Below are 21,172 nucleotides of genomic sequence, written 5' to 3'. Positions count from 1 at the left end.
ATGGCTTAGAAAAGAAAAGGGCTACAATGTTTCATTACAACATTATCTCATTCTAGCATAGAAAGAAGGACAGCCATGAAAAAAATACTCTGTCTTTTCACTCAAGGTGCTGGGGCTTAACAGAGATGCAAAGAATTGAACACCTGAAAAATCATCTGCTTTTATTTTCTGTAATGAGCTGACTGGTAAACTTCACTCAGGTGCTGCACAGAAGTTGAAAAGAGCCTTTGTTTTCCCGATTGTAATGAGGTTATTGGCAGGAGGTAAATTTATAATAACCTACAGAAGCTTGGGAACATTCTGTTGTTGTTTATTATTGAGGAGAGAGCTGGGATAGTAAAGGTCTCATTTAATAGATTGAGAGCCTTTCTTTGAGCCTGACAGCTGCTGGATGGGTTCATTAAGAGGCAAGAGACATCACTCAGACCAAAATCCCATTAGTGCTACCCTGCCTCAGCAGTGAGGGGTAATGTCCATCTGGGGTGCTGGTGTTCACGACCAGAATATATGTATTTTATATATTTTTGTATACAGAGAAGAACTTTTCTTCTGTTGAGATTTCAATAAGCAGAGTGACTGGCTTAGTCATTGATTACATATTTTATCTGGTTGCAATCTAAGAAACTATGAGGTCCTCCAGTTTGGGGGCATATGGCTTAAAAACAGTATTGATAGTTTATAAATAAACTGGAGAGGAATTAATCAGTCTACTCTTGTGACATCAGAAACTACAGTTAGGCACTATGAATATTCTTGTAGTTTCTGTCCTGCCCTCGTTGATAGTGTTTGAATAGACTGGGAAATTTCAGTTGATAAGAACCAAAACAAAATTTCCAAATGGAAATTTTTTTTAATGTTCAGTGTCAAAATCACAGAACACACGCACCCATACACACCCCCATATTCATCCCAATAAATTTGTAGGAAGAAAACAAAACAACTGGAAGTAATATTTTAATGACTGCTTCTGGGATTGTACTGAGACTAATCTCAATGAATTCTAATTATCTCTATTCTATAGATTTTTTATTAAGCTACATTTAATTCTCAGTTAATTATAACTGCAATTTCATCTATCTGTATAAACATAAAAAATTGTATGTACATATGTAACATAGGTATGTATATGTGTATATATAATATGTTATATACCTTATTACCTTATTAAATTCTTTTCTGGGCATTCCAATGAATTGAGGTCTGGGTCAATCAGGAACTGTGTTTGGATGCTAGTGAAAGATGCACCAAATATAAAGAACTTAAATAAGATAAAGTGTTATGCTCCATTATATGAAAGAAGTTGGAAGGCAGGTGGTTTGGAGTTGGTAAGGTGGTTTTGTGAGCCTCAGGACCCAGGCTCTTTGTCTCTTTGTCTCACCATCTTTAGCTCAGACACCCATCTTTGTCTTATAATTGCTGGAGCTTACTGCATGTCAGGAAGAAAGAGGGAAAAGGTTGGGAAAGGCAAAGAATGGACCTGTCGGCTGAGTCATCCTCCATAGAAGGGTATTTAGAGGGGAGGGTCATGGGGAAGGTGAGAGGTGAAGGGTAAAGTTTTTCTTTTAACACATAAAACATACCATTTTGGCAGCATAGGTCACCAACATGAAATTTAACCACTGTTTCTTTTTCCTATGACCTGACAATGTAAAATTTGGTAAGAAAGAGACAAATACTTGAAAGAGTCTTGTGGTACCTGTATTTAATATCAATTTAGAAAATACTACTTGGTAATACACTAGCATTGAAATTACCAGTGGAAGATGTTGCTGAAGCACTCTCTGTAGAGACCAAGGTGGTTGGTAGTTCTAGTTTTGCACTACACATTCAAGAAAGGGGACCTCAGCAGTGCCAGGACTTGGCACCAACCACCAGTGAACCAGTATCAGCTCTGGGACACCCTAGGCCAAGCAGCTGGTTATATGGCTTCATAGCTTCACCCACCAGCAGCTGGCACCAGTCCTGGGCTCCCCTAGCATCTTCAGCCAGCCACACCAGGACCTGGCCCCCACAAGTGGGCCAGCACCCCTGGGCCCTACCACCCACTCCACTGGCACTGGCACTGCTCACCAACAGGCCAGGACCAACCCAGGACTTTCAAGGCCAAGGCCCTGCTCATTAGTGGGCTGACACCAGCCCCAGGTTCCCCTGGGCCATGCAGCCAGCCACATCAAGACCCAGCCTTGCCCAGCAGTGGTCAGCAGTTTCTGTACAAGACAGGGCCTGGCAGTCAACCAGGCCAGGGGCCAGCACTACCAACCAGTGCACCCACAGTATTTAGCCCCATTAAAAGAGAAGGGCCCACTCAGCCAACACAGGGGGCACCCCTAGATAACATATCTCTGGTGATCATAGAGGAGTGTGCTGCTGGGCCCCATATGATGTCTCCTCTAAAAAGCTATTTCTCCAAGATTGAGAAATGTAATCAATCTACCTGATATGTACAATGCCCCCTGCCAGAGAATTAGGCAAAATGAAGTAACAAAAGGCTATGCTCCAAAGAGAGGAAGATAAAACCACAGAACAAAGCAAAGTACCCAAAAAGAGTTCAAGGTAAAGATCATAAAGATGCTCAAAGAACTCAGGGGAAGAATGGATAAATACAGTGAGAAGTTTAACACAGAGACAAAATATATCAATAAGAATCAAATAGAGATGAAGAATACAATAGCTAAAATAAAAAATTCACTAGAAGGAATCAACAGTAGATTAGATCATTCAAAGGAACACATCAGTGAACTGGAAGACAGAATAGTGAAATCACCCAAGCTGAACAGAAAAAAAGAATTTTAAAAAATGAGGACAATTTAAGAGACCTTGGGGACAACATCAAGCCTACTAACATTTGCATTATAGAGGTTCCAGAAGGAGAAAAGAGAAAGAAAGGGGCAGAGAATTTATTTGAAGCAATAATAGTTAAAAACTTCCCCAACCTGGGAAATGAAACAGATATCTAGATCCAGGAAGCACAGAGAATCCCAAACAAGATGAACTCAAGAGGTCCACATCAAGACACATTACAATTAAAATGGCAAAAATTAAAGCTAAAGAGAGAATATTAAAAGCAGCAAGGGAAAACAGCTAGTCATGCAAAAGAGAACTTCCATAAGAACATGAGCTGATTTTTCAGCAAGAATTTTGCAGACCAGAAGGAAATGTCATATTTTTTAACTGATGGAAGGAATAATTCTACAACCAAGAATACTCTATTTAGCAAGACTATAACCCAGATTTGAAGGAGAGATAAAGAGTTTTACAGACGAGCAAAAGTTAAAAGAGTTCAGCACCACTAAACCAACTTTAAAAGGAATATGAAAGGAACTTCTCTAAATGCAGAAGAAAAGACCACAACTAGATGTGTGAAAATTATGAATGAAAACCTCTCACTGGTAGTAATGGTAGTAGATCAACCACATATAAAGCTAGTAGAAAGGTTAAAAGACAAAAGAATTAAAATCTTCTACATCAACCATAAGTAGTTAAGGAATACACAAAACAAAAAGATGTGAAATATGATGTCAAAAATATTAAATGTTGGTGGGGGAGTAAAAATGCATGGCTTTTAGAATGTGTTTGAGCCTAAGAGATCATAAACCTAAATATATATATATTGCTATATATAAACCTCATGGAAACTACAAACCAAAATTCTATAATAGGTACAAACACAAAAAAGAGAGGAATCCAAATATAACACTAAAGATAGTCATCAAATGACAAGGGAAAAGAACAAATGCTGCAGAAAGGAACAAAAAAGAACTGCAAAACACCCTGAAAACAATTGACAAAATGACAAAAAGTACATATCTATCAATAATTACTTTAAATGTTAATGGCCTAAATACTCCCATCAAAAGACATAGAGTGGCTGAATGGATTAAAAAATAAAACAGCCTAAAAGAGAGTCACTTCAGTCTAAAAACATACACAGACTGAAAGTAAGGAGATGGAAGATGGAAAAAGGTATTACATGCAAATGAAAATGTAAAGAAAAGTGGAGTAGCAATACTTAGACAAAATAGACTTTAAAACAAAGACTGTAACAAGAGACAAAGAAGGACATTATATAATGATAAAGGGATCAATCAAATAAGAAGATATAACCATTTTAAATATATATGCCCCAAACATAGAAGCACATAAATACCTACAGCAAATATTAACAAATGTAAAGGGAGAAACTGATAGTAATACAATCATAGTAGGGGATTTGAACATCCCACTTACAACAATGGGCCAATAATCCAGACAGAAAAATCAATAAGGGAACCCTGGCCTTAAATGAAACGTTAGATCAGGTGGAATATATTTATAAAATTCCATTCTAAAAAAGCAGAATACACATTCTTTTCAAGCACACAAGAAACATTCTCCAGAATAGATCACATGCTAAGCCACAAAACAAATCTCAATAAATTTAGGAATATTGAAATCATATCAAGCCTCATTTCTGACCACAGTACTGTGAGACTACAAATCAACTATAAGAAAAAGTCTGTAAAAACCAAAAACACGTGGAAGCTAAACAGTATGCTACTAAACAGCCAGTGAGTCACTGAAGAAATAAGAAAGGAGATAAAAACTGTATCTATTGGCAAATGAAAATGGAAACCACAACAATTCAAAAATCTATGGGACATGGCAAAAACAGTTCTAAGAGGAAAGTTTATAGAGATACAAGCCTACCTCAGGAAACAAGAAAAATCTCAAATAAATAACCTAAACCTATGTCTAAAGTAACTAAAAGAAGACGAACAAACCCAAAGTTATTAGGAGGAAAGAAACAATAAAGATCAAAGCAGAAATTATGAAATAGGCTAAAATATTAGAAAACATCATGAAACTAAGAGCTGGTTCTTTGAAAAGATAAACAAAATTTATAAACCTTTAGCTAGAATCATCAAGGGAAAAAAAAAAAAAGACAGATGATCCAAATAAATAAAATCAGAAATGAAAAAGGAAAACTCACGAACAACACATAAACTAAAAAATATCATAAAAAATTTCTACAAAAATTATATGCCAATAAAATGGACAATGCAGAGGAAACAGATAAATTCCTAGAAACATTCAATTTCCAAAAACTGAATTAGGAAGAAATACAAAATATGAAGAGGCCAATTACCAGTAATGATACTGAATCAGTAATAAATAACTCTCAACAAACAAAAGTCTAGGACCAGATGGCTTCACAAGTAAATTCTACCAAACATTTACAGGAGAGTTAACACCATTCCTTTTCAAATCTTTCCAAAAAGTTGAAGAGGAAGAAACGCTTCCAAATTCATTCTATGAGGCTAGTATCACCCTGATACCAAAATCAGACAAAGATATCACACAAAAAAGAAAATTATAGGGTAATATCACTGATAAACATAGATGCATAAAACCTTAAAATACTAGTAAACAGAATTCAACAACACATTAAAAGGATCATACACCATGGACTTATCCCAGGGATGCAAGGTGGATGGTTCAATATCTAAAAACCAATCAACGTGATACAACACATTAACAAATCGAAGAATAAAAATCATATGATCATCTCAATAAATGTGGAAAAAGCTTTTGACAAAATCCAACCTCCATTTATGATAAAAACTCTCAGCAAACTGGACATAGAAGGAATGTAACAACATAATAAAAGTTGTATATGAAAAGCTCACATCTAACATCATACTCAACTGTAGCTTTTCCTCTAATATCAGGAAAACAACAAGCATGTCTACTCCCACCACTTTTTTATTCAGCATGGTATTGGAAGTCCTAGCCTCAATCAGATGAGAAACAGAAATAGAAGAAATCCAAATTGGAAAGGAAGTCATGTTTGCAGATGACATGACGCTATACATAGAAAATCCTGAAGATGCCATCAGCAAAATACTAGAGCTCATCAGTGAATTGGTAAAGTTGCACAATAAAAATTAATATAGATAAATCTATTGCTGTACACTAAAAGTGAACTATCAGTAAGAGAAATTAAGAAAATAATCCCATTTACAACCACATCAAAAAAAGAATAAAATACCTATGAATAATCTAACTAAGGGGGTAAAAAACCTGTACTCAGAAAACTATAAAACACTGATGAAAGAAATTGAAGATGATACAAACAGATGGAACAATATCCTGTTTTCATGGATTGGAAGAATTAATATTGTTAAAATGACCATACTACCCAAGGCAATTTACAGATTCAATGAAGTTCCTATCAAAATACCACTGGCGTTTTTTTCAGAATTAGAACAAATAATTCTAAAATGTGTATGGAAACACAAAAGACTCCTCATAGCCAAAACAATCTTGAGAAAGAAGAACATATCTGAAGGCATCATGCTCCCTGAAATCAAATCATAATACAAAGCTACAGTCATCAAAACAGTATGGTACTGGCATGAAAACAGACCCATAGATCAATGGAATAGAATAGAGAGCCTGAAACGAATCCACACTTATATGGTCAATTATCTACAACAAAAGATGCAAGAATATACAGTGGAGAAAACACAGCCTCTTCAATAAGTGGTGCTGGGAAAACTGGACAGCTACATGTAGAAGAATGAAATTAGAACTCTTAACACCATACTTAAAAGTAAACTCAAACTCAAAATGGAATAAAGACCTAAATGTAAGGCCAGACACTGTAAAACTCTTAGAGGAAAACATAGGCAGGACACTCTATGACATAAATCTGTCTTCCTTTTCTTCTGAGCTGAGTGGCTGGTAGGGTCTTGGTACTCCAGCTGGCTGTCGGGCCTGCACCTCTGAGATGGGAGGGCTGAGTCCAGGATATTGGACCACCAGAAACCTACCAGTCCCACGTAATATCAATCGGCGAGAGCTCTCCCAGAGATCTTCGTCTCAACACTAAGACCCAGCTCCACCCAATGGCCAGCAAGTTCCAGTGCAAGACGCCCCATGACAAACAGCTAGCAACACAGGACCACAACCCTACCCATTATCAGAGAGGCTGCCTAAAGTCATACTAAGTTCACAGATTCTCCAAAACACACCACTGGATATGGCTCTGCCTAGCAGAAGGACAAGATACAGCTCCACTCACTGGACCACAGGCACCAGTCCTCTCCACAGGAAACCTATACAAGCCACTGAACCAACCTCACCTACTAGGGGCACACACACACACAAAAAACAGGAACTACAAACCTGCAGCCTGGGAAAAGGAGACCCCAAACACAGTAAATAAAACAAAATGAGAAAACAGAGAAATATGCAGCAGATGAAGTAGCAAGGTAAAAACCCACCAGACCAAAAAAAAAGAGGAAATAGGTAGTCTACCTGAAAACTAATTCAGAGTAATTAGTAAAGATGATCAAATTCTCAGAAATAGAATGGAGGAAATACAAGAAACATTTAACAAAATCCTAGAATTAAAGAGCAAACAAACAATGATGAACAACACAGTAAATGAAATTTAAAATACTCTAGAAGGAATCAAAAGCAGAATAACTGAGGAAGAAGAACGGATAAGTGACCTGGAAGACAAAATAGTGGAAATATCTGCCAAACAGAAGAATAAAGAAAAAAGAATGAACAGAATTAAGGACAGCCTCAGACACCACTGGGAAAACATTAAATACACCAACATACGAATTACAGGGGACCCAGAAGAAGAAGAGAAAAAGAAATCTCTGAGAAAATATTTGAAGTGATTATAGTTGAAAACTTCACTAACATGGGAAAAGAAATAGTCAACTCTAGGAAGAACAGAGAGGCCCATACAGGATAAATCCAAGGAGAAACATTCCAAGACACATATTAATCAAACTACCAGAAATTAAATACAAAGAACAAATACTAAAAGCAGCAATGGAAAGGCAACAAATAAATAAAAGGGAAACGCCATAAAGTTAACAGCTGATCTTTCAGCAGAAACTCTGCAAGCCAAAGGGGAGTGGCAAGACATAGTTAAAGTTATGAAAGGGAAAAACCACAACCAAGATTACTCTACCCAGCAAGGATCTCATTCAGATTCGATGGAGAAATTAAAACCTTTACAGACAAGCAAAAGTTAAGAGAATTCAGCACCACCAAACCATCTTTACAGCAAATGCTAAAGGAAATTTTCTAGGCAGGAAACACAAGAGAAGGAAAAGACCTACAATAACAAACCCAAAACAATTAAGAGAATGGTAATAAGAACATACATATTAATAATTACCTTAAAAGTAAATGGAATAAATTCTCCAGCAAAAAGACATAGACTGGCTGAATGGACATGAAAACAAGACCCATATATATGCTGTCTTCAAGAGACCCACTTCAGACCTAGGGACACATACAGACTGAAAGTGAGGGGATGGAAAAATATATTCCATGAAAATTGAAATCAAAAGAAAGCTGGAGTAGCAATATTCATATCAAATAAAATAGACTTTAAAATAAAGACTATTACAAGAGACAAAGAAGGACACTACATAATGATCAAGGGATCAATCCAAGAAGAACACGGAACTGTAAATATTTATGCACCCAACATAGGAGCATCTCAATACATAAGGCAAATGCTAACAGCCATAAAAGCAGAAACTGACAGTAACGCAATCATAGTAGGGGACTTTAACACTGCACTTTCACCAATGGACAGATCATCCAAAATGAAAATAAATAAGGAAACACAAGTTTTAAAAGACTCATTAGACCAGATAGACTTATTTAATATTTACAGGACATTCCATCCAAAAACAACAGAATACTTTCTTCTCAAGTACTCATGGAACATTCTCCAGGGTAGATCATATCTTGCATCACAAGTCAAGCCTCAGTAAATTTAAGAAAATTGAAATCATATCAAGTACCTTTTCCGACTACAACGCTATTAGACTAGATATCAGTTACAGGAAACAACTGTAAGAAATACAAACACATGGAGGCTAAGCAAAATGCTACTAAATAACCAAGAGATCACTGTACAAATCCAAAAATACCTAGAGACACATGACAATGAAAACACAACAGCCCAAAACCAATGGGATGCAGCAAAAGAAGTTCTAAGAGGGAAGTTTATAGCAATACAATCCTACCTCCAGAAACAAGAAATATCTCAAATAAACAACCTAACCTTACACCTAAAGCAATTACAGAAAGAACAAAAAAAAACCCAAAGTTAGCAGAAGGAAAGAAATAATAAAGATCAGATCAGAAATAAATGAAAAAGAAATAAAGGAAAAGATAGCAAAGATCAATAAAACTAAGAGCTGGTTCTTTGAGGAGATAAACAAAATTAATAAACAATTAGCCAGACTCATCAAGAAAAAGAGGGAGAAGACTGAAATCAACTGAATGAGAAATGAAAAAGGAGAAGTAACAACTGACACTGCAGAAATTCAAAGGATCATGAGAGACTACTACAAGCAACTATATGCCAATAAAATGGACAACCTGGAAGAAATAGACAAATTCTTAGAAAAGTACAAACTTCAAAGACTGAACTAGGAAGAAAAAGAAAAAATGAACAGACAAATCACAAGCACTGAAATTGAAACTGTTATTAAAAATCTTCCAACAAACAAAAGCCTAGGACCAGATGGCTTCACAGGTGAATTCTACCAAATATTTAGAAAAGAGCTAATATGTATCCTTCTCAAACTCTTCCAAAATATAGCAGAGGGAGGAACACTGCTAAATTCATTCTATGAGGCCATGATCACCCTGATACCAAAACCAGACAAAGATGTCACAACGAACGAAAACTACAGACCAATATAACTGATGAAGATACATGAAAAATCCTCAACAAAATACTAGCAAACAGAATCTAACAGCACATTAAAAGGATCATACACCATGATGAAGTGGAGTTTATCCCAGGAATGCAAGGATTCTTCAATATATGCAAATCAATCAATGTGATACCCCATATTAACAAACTGAAGGATAAAAACCATATAATAATCTCAATAGATGCAGAAAAAACTTTTGACAAAATTCAACACCCGTTTATGAAAAAACTCTCCAGAAAGTGGGCATAGAGGAAACGTACCTCAACATAATAAAGGCCATAGATGCCAAACTGACAGCCAACATCGTTCTTAATGGTGAAAAACTGAAACCATTTCCTTAAAGATCAAGAACAAGTCAAGGTTGCCCACTCTTACAGCTATAATTCAACCTAGTTTTGGAAGTTTTACTCACAGCAATCAAAGAACAAAAAGAAATAAAAGGAATCCAAATAGGAAAAGAAGAAGTAAAACTGTCACTGTTTGCAGATGACATGATACTATACATAGATAATCCTAAAGATGCCACCAGAAAACTATGAAAGCTAATCAATGAATTTGGTAAAGTAGCAGGATAAAAGATTAACGCACAGAAATGTTTTGCATTCCTATACACTAATGACTAAAAATCTGAAAGAGAAATTAAGGAAACAATCTCATTCTCCATTGCAACAAAAAGACTAAAAAACCTAGGAATAAACCTACCTAAGGAGACAAAATACCTGTATGCAGAAAACTGTAAGACACTGAAGAAAGAAATTAAAGATGATACAAACAGGTGGAGTGATATACCATGTTCTTGGATTGGACAAATCAACATTTTGAAAATGATTATACTACGCAAAGCAATCTGCAGATTCAATGCAATCCCTATCAAGCTCCCAATGGCATTTTTCACAGAACTAGAACAAAAATTTTACAATTTTTATGGAAACACAAAGGACTCCGAGTAGCCAAAGCAAACTTGAGAAATAAAAACGGCGATGGAGGAATCAGGCTCCCTGACTTCAGACTATACTACAAAGCTACAGTAATCAAGATAGTATGGTATTAGTACAAAAACAGAAATTTAGATCAATCGAAAGGATAGAAAGACCAGAGATAAACCCACGCATATATGGTCACCTTATCTTTGACAAAGGAGACAAGAATATACACTGGAGAAAAGACAGCCTCTTCAATAAGTGGTGCTGGGAACACTGGACAGCTAAATGCAAAAGAATGAAGTTAGAACACTTAACACCATACACAAAAATAAACTCAAAATGGATTGAAGACCTAAATGTAAGGCCAGACACTATCAAACTCTTAGAGGAAAACATAGGCAGAACACTCTATGATATAAATCACAGCAAGATCCTTTTTGACCCACCTCCTAGAGAAATAGAAATATAAACAAATGGTACCTAATGAAACTTCAAAGCTTTTGCACAGCAAAGGAAACCATAAAGAAGACCAAACGACAACCCTCAGAATGGGAGAAAATATTTGCAAATGAAGCAAATGACAAAGGATTAATCTCCAAAATTTACAAGGAGCTCATGCAGCTCAATATTAAAAAAAACAAACAACCCATTCCATAAATGGGCAGAAGACCTAAACAGACATTTCTCCAAAGAAGATATACAGATTGCCAACATGAAAGGATGCCCAACATCACTAATCATTAGAGAAATGCAAATCAAAACTACAATGAGGTATTACCTCACACCGGTCAGAATGGCCATCATCAAAAAATCTACAAACAATAAATGCTGGAGAGGGTATGGAGAAAAGGGAACCCTCTTGCACTGTTGGTGTGAATGTAAATTGATAGAGCCACCACGGAGAACAATATGGAGTTTCCTTAAGAAACTGAAAATAGAACTACCATATGACCCAGCAATCCCACTACTGGTCATATACCATGAGGAAACCATAATTCAAAATGAGACATGTACCACAATATTTATTGCAGCACTATTTACAATAGCCAGGACTTGGAAGTATCCAAAGTGTCCATCAACAGGTGAATGGATAAAGATGTGGAACATATATACAATGGAATATTACTCAGCCATAAAAAGCAACGAAATTGGCCTATTTGTTTTGAGGTGAGTAGACCTAGAGTGTCATACAGAATGAATTAAGTCTGAAAGAGTAATATAAATACCGTATGCTAACACATATATATGGAATCTAAAAAAAAAAAAATGGTTCCGATGAACCTAGGGTCAAGATAGGAATACGACGCAGAGATAGAGAATGGACTTGAGGACACAGGGATGTGAAAGGATAAGCTGGGATGAAGTGAAAGTGTAGCATTTACATATATACACTACCATATGTAAAATAGATAGCTAGTGGGAAGCAGCTGCATAGCACAAGGAGATCAGCTTGGTGGTTTGTGACCACCTAGAGAGGTAGGATAGGGAGGGTGTGAGGCAGGTGCAAGAGGGAGGGGATATGGAGATATATGTATACATATAACTGATTCACTTTGTTATACAGCAGAAACTGGCACAGCAGTGTACAGCAATTATACTCCAATAAAGGTGATTTTTAAAAAAGAATATATAGCAATGAACAACAAGAACAACAAAAAGTTTGAGTCTCTGTCTTATACCATATATAAAAAAATGAACCCAGCGACTTCCCTGGTAGTACAGTGGTAAAGAATCTGCCTTCCAATGCAGGGGACATGGATTTGATCCCTGGCCAGGGAACCAAGATCCTACACCCTGCAGGGCAACTAAGTCCATATGCTACAACTACTGAGTTCACATGCCTCAACGAGAGAGCCTGTGTGCCACCAAACTTCAGAGCCCACACACTCTGGATCCCGTGTGCCATAGCTATAGAGCCCCCATACCCTGGAGACTGTGTGCCACAATTACAAAGAGAAAACCTGAATGCCACAACTAGAGAGAAGCCCATGTGCTGCAATGAAGATTACACATGCCTCAATGAAGATACTGCATGCTGCAACTAAGACCCAAGGCAGCCAAAATAAAAAATAATAATAAAATAAAACAATGAACTCAAAATGGATTGAAGACTTAAATGTAAGCTTAAAACCATTAAACTCCTAGAAGGAAACATGGGAAGTAAGCTCTCTGACATAAGTCTTAGCAATTTTTTTGGTTATGTCTCCTCAGGCAAGAAAAACAAAAGAAAAATAAACAGATGGGACCACATCGAACTAAAAAGCTTTTGCGCAGTGAAGGAAATATCGACAAAACAAAATGGCAACCTACTGAATGGGAGAAAATATTTACAAATCACATATCTAATAAGGCATTGATATCCTTATACAAAAATATACAAGGAACTCATATAACTCAGTATCAAAAAAAATCTGATTGAAAAATAGGCAGAGGACCTGGATGGACATTTTTCCAAAGAGGACATGCAGACGGCCAACAGGCACATGAAAAGATGCTCAACATCACTAATCATGGGGAAATGCAAATCAAATTCACAATGAGATACCACCTCACACCTGTCAGAATACCTATTATCAAAAAGGCAGCAAATAACAAGTATTGGTGAGGATATAGAGAAACGGGAACACTTGTGCACTGTTGGTAGGAATGCAAATTGCTACAGCCACTATAGAAAACAATATGGCGGTTCTTCAAAAAATTCAAAATAGAACAACCAGAAGGTCCAGCAATTCCACAGCTGGGTATTTATCCAAAGAGAATGAAAATGCTAATTCAAAAAGATACGTGCACCTCTATGTTCATTGCAGCATGACTTACAATAGCCAAGGTACAGAAGCAACCTAAGTGCCCATCAATGGATGGATAAGGAAGGAAAATGTGGTGTGTGTGTGTGTGTACAAACACACCATGGAATACTATTCAGTCATTAAAAAAATGAATGAAATCTTGCCTTTGGGACAACATAAATAGACCTAGAAGGTATTATGCTAAGTGAAATAAGTCAGACAGAAAGACAACTACTACATGATTTCACTTATTTGTGGAATCTAAAAAAACAAACACATATATCAACAGAAGAAAACAGAGACAGACTCATAGATATAGAAAAACTGGCGGTGCTAAAGGTAATGGGGGTAGGGAAATGGACAAAATAAGTAAAGGGTTTTAAAAGGTACAAGCTTTCAGCCATACAATAAATAAGTCATGGTAATGTAATGTACATCATAGGGAATACAATCAATAATATTGTAATAACTGTATTGTGACAGATGGTTACTGGACTTATAATGGAGATCATTTCATAATGTACATAAATGTGGAACCACTATGCTATACACCTGAAACCAATTTTGTATGCCAACTATACTTCAATTTAAATAAATAAATAAATAACTGTCAGTGATGTTAAAAAGAAAAATATATTGAATCACTATCTTGTACACCTGAAATATAATTGTAGGTCCATTTAAAAAAAAAAAGAGTTGAAGTCTGTGTCTCCTTTCCTTTGAGTTTGAGATGGCTTTGACCAAAAGCAGAAGAAGTGGTGCTATGTGACTTCTGAGTCTGGGTTGTAAAGAGCCATGTAGCTTATGCATTGTTTGTTAGAACATTCACTCTTTGAGTGCTAAACCATCATGTACGAAGTTCAATCACCTGAGCTACCTTGCTGTGAAGAAATCCTAGTGACATGAAGAAGCTTAATGTTGTAGGTTGTCTGATTGATTGTCTCAGCTGACTCTAGCCTTTAAGACATCCCAGCCAAGGTGCCAGATATGTGAGTGATTGGCCCCTCGATGATTCTAGCCCCCATATATTCATGTCATATCATCTGAGGTAACACATCATGGAAGAGCATAAAGCCATCCCTGTTTGCCTTGTCCAGATTCCTGATGTACAGAATCTATGAGCATATCAAAACAGATCTTGCTTTGTGTCACTAAATTTGGGATGATGAAGGACTGGGTCATAACTTGGATATCTCAGCCACTCCTTTTTACTCTTTTCCCTGTCATGCTGTCCTGTTGAAAGGATTTATTGAGCATCATATTCTTTGGGTCTTGCTCTGAGATGGCTTACTTCATTCAGTTGTGTTAACAAGGAGTGTGAGGGATGTGCCCTAGATTTGATCCTTGCACAGAACTGAGTTTGAAATGACATTTATCACCCAAACATCTTTTAAATTTTTATTGACAGGGTTTGGGAACAAGTAGCATCTGCAAGCCTTTCAAATCTCCACATTTCTGGACTCTCTTTTTGGGAATCTTTTTTTTCCCTGTGCATAAATCAGCCAAGTCTTTGTGAGCTTGTTTTTCTTGTAGTAATGCACCCAACACAGCTAAATAGTAGCCAACACATGCTATATATTTGCTTTCCAACTCTTTCCCTTAGGGGTTCATTAAGTAGGTGATCTGCCTTCCAAGTTATTGCTAGTGATATGAATAATAATGGTTTTGCCACTGCATGACATGAATTTTAATCCTTCTTAACTTTAATAGTTTTCCTACTACTCACCCCCTAACCAAATACCCAACATTTTTTCTTTTTTGTTACTCTTTCTCTAATACTATTTTTAAGTCAGTCAGGGTGTACTGCAGTAGTAAAAAACTTCAAAATGTCAGTCTCTTAAAACAACAAAAGTTTATTCTTGCTCACACTCTGTAACCATTTTGTACTGGCTAGAGGCTATGCTCCATGATGCCCACATTTGGGAACTCAGGCTGCTGGAACAGCCACTATTTGGAAAATTGATGCCGAAAGCTCAGCTTCTCTATACACCAGTGCCAAATTGAATCTTGGAAACAGAGTTTTGGGTAAAGAAGAAAAGGAAAACTTTGTCACTTTCCCAGGCAAAGGGGGACACAGTGACCTCCTGCCTCAAAAAACTATGTGTCCCCACTTGGAGAGGATAGTGAGAAGTTCTATAGTAATGGTTCAAAGAGGGTGTGATCCACTCATGGACATTCTTCTGATGGGCTGATGGTGAGGTAAGTAGGAGTCAGCATCATCAACCTTCAGGTTCCAACTGGTCTGGGGACTACTTGCTCGTGGGCAGCATACCATTGTTAATCGTTAACTTTTCCCACCTGGAGGGGGTTTCAGTATCTGTAAAACAGCTCAAAGATATTGTTGTGTATATCCTTTGATGGGAAACAAGGACCTTGCCCCAAGGCTGCACTATTGTTTCTCCTGACTGTTTGTTTCTCCCTTGTCTTGCATCCCCTCCCTTCCCTAATTAACAACTGCTTGAATTTGCCCCTTGGAACTCAGGGAAGTTCACGGAGGCTGAATGAAGGCTATTTCCTGTAATCAAAGAAAGGGGGGACACAGAAAACTTTTGTACCCAGGAGCCCCACAGGGCCCTGTCTGGTATTAATACTGTTCGTTATCATGGCAGAGGAAACAACAGACCCAGAGGGTTTCAGTTCTTATTAAATTCTCTGTCCCAGAATTGACACACTACACTTCCACCCATGATTCTTTGGCCAACAGGTTTTATGACCCAACCATACCACATGTAAATCAGGACATGCAATACTAGGATGAGCCTGGAAGACAAGAGATCTATTTGCTGAAGAGCAATAATGAGTAACACAGTGCAAAAGGCATCGGCATCTTCATAAAATAGTAAGGAATAAACAGACAAAAGTTGAATGAGAGCAAGAGCCCAGAGAGGTAAGCAGAGACAATTTTCCTCCAAGGGCATGTGCTGAACCCTTGAATTGGATTTCTATTTTAATTGCTTCATGGACCTTGGGGAACAGAAGACAAACCATATCACTTTCAAGGTGGATACTCAAAAAGATGTTAACCAGTGTAGTGGAGAAGCACAAGAAAACTCTTTGCACCTCATCTCCATCTTCAGACCACTGCCAGGGACTGTTGCAAAGTCCTGCCTTTTTGCACAGAATGAAAGAGGGAAACTTTCCAGAAGCTTGCAACAGTTGTGCATGCTTTCATTGCAGCTCAAAGCCAGGACCTCAAAGGGCAACACATTTACTGGATGAACCAGAAAAAAACAAATTCACCTGGCTAGAGGCAACTTGCCCATTTAGAACTTGACTCTAATTAGAATGAGAGGGATAAAAGAGGAACAAAAGTAAGAGAATGAGGGGGATGAAGAAGAGGAAAGGGAAGAAAAAGAAGAAAAAGAAGAGAAAGAAAATGAAGTTAAAGATAAAGTCAAAGAGAAGGAAGGGGAGAGGGAGAAAGAAAAGGAGGAAAGAAGGAAGAGAAAGAAAATGGGGACTATCTAAACACTTGTCCTTAATCAGGCAGCTTTGAGACTGACATTGGCATTTTGTGTGTGGGAAAAACGTCAAGAACTTAGTAAAAATGTACCTTATATATGTATAACCACAAAAGATGTATCCAAAGTATATAAAGAAATTCTACCTGTCAACAACAAATCTAATATAAAAATTCACCAAAGACATGAGCAAGCATTTCACAAGTTGGGAAACATAAAAAACCAATAAACAAACATAAAAGGATTATCAAACTCATTAATAATCAGGAAAATGCAAAGTAAAACTGTAGGCAGATAGGGTAGGAGGGTCCCCAGAGGAAAAGACCACATTTGGCTTCTCTTTTTCTGGCATAAAAGAAGCCATTTTGGCCTGAGCCATTTTAGTGATCTAAGCATGGCTGCAATGCTTGCCCTTGAAAAGGTCTAGGTAATTAATGATCTCAAGGGAACAAGAGAATGCAGGAACAGAGAAAAGACAGTCAAACAATAGTGCAGTGATAAAGCAGAGTCCTAGTTCCTCCTCAAGGGATATATGTAATAATGTATCTTTGAGTTCTGTAGGAACTAAGCCCCCCTCCCCCCAGGTGGAGGATGGAATGATTAAGTTGACCCTCATAACTTCAATCAACTAAAACTTGGACTCTGTCGACCTTTGCCCTAATTCTATGCTGAATTCTCTGCTCCAGCTCCTTCATGAATATACATTTACCCTTTGCTTAAAACTTCCCCAATTTTTGGGAGATTGGGATTGACATATATACACCAATATGTATAAAATGGATAACTAAGAAGAAACTGCTGTATAAAAAAATAAAATAAAATTCCAAAAAAAACTTCCCCAATTTTGCTGTTAGGGTAGACACTGCTTTGGGAAAGACCCCCTTACTTTCCACAAGTAATAATAAATCTTCCCTTACTTTCTGCAAGTAATAATAAATCCTTCCTTCTCCAGATCGTTGGCTTGATTTTGTCTATTGTCTCAACACCCACCAAGAGGCAAACCCAGTTTCCGGCTAACAAACTCACAATGAAATATTTTTTACCCTTGTAAGAGACATTATTCTGCTGAACATTTTATTGGGATGTTAAGAAGGGTTGACATGAATAAAGAAAGTCCAGTGTAAAAAAAAGTAAAAAAGCAAAAAACCCCTCTATCTTTTAGTTCAAATCCAGCAGCAGAGGCCATCTCCTGGCCATTTACCATCCTGATTCCCAAATTGGGTGGTCTGCAGCGATGGGCAAGTGCAACCATTAGCAGCTTGAACAAGCTTCTCACTTCACAGAGGCCTAGAGTGGAGTTTTACAGAATGTATTGTCTCTGAAAAAATGTGAGATATTTAAACAACATAATTATCACAAATTAACAGAAGCAGTTCTAAACTCCACCCACTTCTTTTAGTTCTCTCCACCAAGAGATTCATGAAACTATTTGGGGACTATATTTAGTTTATCTGCAAATATGGTTTGTACACCAAATCAGCTGCCGGCTGCAATAGTACAGATGAGAATGGAATTTTTTCTTTTTCTTTTAATTCGAGCTTCTTAAAATAAATCCTCCTTTACTCTCAATCGAGCCAGAGCAGTGGTTCTCAAACCATACTGTACATCAGAGTCACCTGGAAAGCTTGTTACAGCACAAAAGGCTGTAGCGTTTCTGATTCAGCAGGACAGGGGAGGGGCCTGAGAACTTGCATTTCTAACAAAAGTTTCCAGGTGAGACTGACATCGCTGGTCTAGGGCCACCCTTTGGGAACCACTGGCCCTTATCTCCTTTAGCTTCTCAAGCACTTGACCTGTTTAAGGTTCATTCTAGAATGATAAATTGCCTCTGCATCAAAATTACTTTAATTGCAAGGTGTTAAAAGTTTTAATATGTCGAAGTTGCAAATAAATGAATATGTAAATAAAAGTTCTTGCTTTAATATGCAACTTTTGAATCAGTTCTCGCAGCAGGTAAGATATCAGATCAATTTTCATAATGATTTTGTTAACTGTGCGATGGAGTTATTTCTTTTAGAACTCCCCTAACATATTAACAGAATTTCACATTCCAATAGTATTTCTAGGGTCAATTTAGTTATCACTACACTGAAGCAAAAAGTAAGCATTTGTGAACTTGAGGAATAAACCTACCTATAATTCAATGTTAATCCTAACAGCTCTTTGATTAAATTAAAGGGTAGGGGAGTGAGATTGTTAGGGGAGTGAGATTGTAAGGGAAGGCAGCCAACACAGGGTGGCTTAGCAACCTACTAACACTTGCGGGCAACTGAAGCCTGCACCGTAGAACACACACCTACGAGTTAACCCCCAGAGGAGTGAGGGATTTGGTATTTATACACCAATTCCACTAAGCCCTCGGTGGAGGATTATTCCAGGGGGCATTGATTCCATAGCACTTTAGCATGCCATGTGGATGGAAAAGCAGGCTCCAAATTTAAAAGAGCATTCTCAGAGAGGTGTAGGCAGTTGGAATTCAGCTGCTGGACAGCATGTGAGCAGTTTTAAGTGGGGGCTCCCAGATTGAAAACCAGGTCTAACTGATGTCAAAGCCATTGCTTTCTGAGTCATTTCTTACTAATATGAATCTGCTCCAGGTGTTCGTTCCATGACTGAGTGAAATTTGGATTGAGATCACATGATCTTTTGGACTGGCACTTGCTTGCATCCTCTCCAGAACAAGATAAAGTTCTAAGAATTAACTGTAAATTTGGCCTTAATGTTCCTTGTTAAAGCCAAATGTTTATAATCGGCTGAGTTTCATATTGTGTAGACACCCTGCCTTTACTGGATGTGTAAGGGAACCACGGACTGAAACCTCCTGCTTTGGCCAGGCATATGATAAATGGCTTGCATGAGTTGTCTCAGCAGGAGGTCCTGATAAGGAACACAGTGCTGTTGCCGAACACTAACCAGGAGAATTCGAGAGGGGCCAAAAAGAAGGAGGAGACTCCAGCCCATAATATGTTCTGCCAAACTCCCAGAAACCTTGCACTGGAATCTATCTTGGCTGAGAGGTGCGAGCCAAGAAGGCAAGAGGAGAGTTAAGAAGGATGCTGAGTCAGACCAAATATGGCTGCAAGCAAGATGACTGGCCAGAGACTATCTGGAAAGGTAATGAGATTATCATCATCATAAAACGAGACTGAGAGTCACGTGGCAGAGCAGTTCTCCTGGGTTCCCTTACCCTGCTGCTTTCCCCCTGGGCGCCCTTTCTCAATAAAGTCTTTTGCTTTGTCAGTACGTGTGTCTCCTCAGACAATTCATTTCCAAGTGTTAGACAAGGGTCTACTCTCGGGCCCTGGAAGGGGTCCCCCTTCCAGTAACACATGCCCCATTCATTTCATAAGCTCTTTTTCATATATGTGCATGATCCAAACATGGAATGAAAATGAATGGGCAGCCTATTCCAGTACCAGTTAGGCAGCAAAGGCACATGCCCTGGGGAAGAAGCAGCCTTAGGCAGAACTGAGTTAAGAGCGGCTTTAGGCAAGTACTTCTCTAGGTTTTTAATTTTTACTCATTCTTCTGCCTTTTTTTGTTTGTTTGTTTTTTCTTCTGCCTTTTTAATGTGACAAACACCTAATCCCCTCCTGTTGCCTCCCCAACCCAACTTCTTGTGGTTTAGGTGTACTACCTGTTCTTTGGCAGACAGCTGCAAATAAAATTTCAAAGTCTAAGCATATGTTTGCTCTCTTAATGTACACAACAGAAAACTAAATCTGAACTTTGGAAAAAGTCTATTAATAATTGACAAATAACAGAATTGTCAGGATGTAGAAAGCAACACAGGGAAAAAAAAGAAAAATATCCCAGGGTTCGCAACAGGAAAATGTTCACCCGGCTTGTTTGCATCAGTGATTATGAACAACATGCTAAATTCATACTTCCAAAGTCTATATATGACTATTATAAATCTGGGGCAAATGATCAGGAAACCTTGGCTGATAATATTGCAGCATTTTCCAGGTAAGAATTTTTAAAAATCATATTTAAAAATTACACAGAAACATTCTATCAAGATCTTTCAGCTTTAATGTTGATGGTGTGGAATTATTTGTCTAGATATTATGCTTAGTAGAGAGGCGAAATTCATAGGGCTGTGAGAAATGTTGGGCTTTAAACTTGTTTGAACATATTCCAAGCCTGGGAATCTTGAAAAAAGCTAACCCTAACTTTCCTCACTTGGAATTATGTGGATACATACATTTTTATACATTTAACTGTGTATAAAAATGGTGACAAATCCTGATGACTCC

The 21,172-nt window shown here is 37.6% G+C and overlaps 1 protein-coding gene across 1 annotated transcript in view; it reads left to right on the top strand.

The window, feature by feature from the left end:
- Positions 1–20,713: 20,713 nt before the first annotated feature.
- The window catches only part of HAO1 (hydroxyacid oxidase 1), a 65,493-nt gene continuing 65,034 nt past the window's right edge, over positions 20,714–21,172 (top strand). The window contains exon 1 of the mRNA XM_032606456.1: positions 20,714–20,882. Coding sequence (XP_032462347.1) covers positions 20,746–20,882 — 137 coding nt within the window. The 5' untranslated portion in view covers positions 20,714–20,745. The remainder of the gene's footprint in view (positions 20,883–21,172) is intronic.

The sequence above is a fragment of the Phocoena sinus genome, chromosome 15 (genome assembly GCF_008692025.1).
Source record: "Phocoena sinus isolate mPhoSin1 chromosome 15, mPhoSin1.pri, whole genome shotgun sequence".
Taxonomy (NCBI): domain Eukaryota; kingdom Metazoa; phylum Chordata; class Mammalia; order Artiodactyla; family Phocoenidae; genus Phocoena; species Phocoena sinus.
Note: the sequence above shows the minus strand (reverse complement) of the source record. Positions and strands in the feature narration are given on the sequence as shown.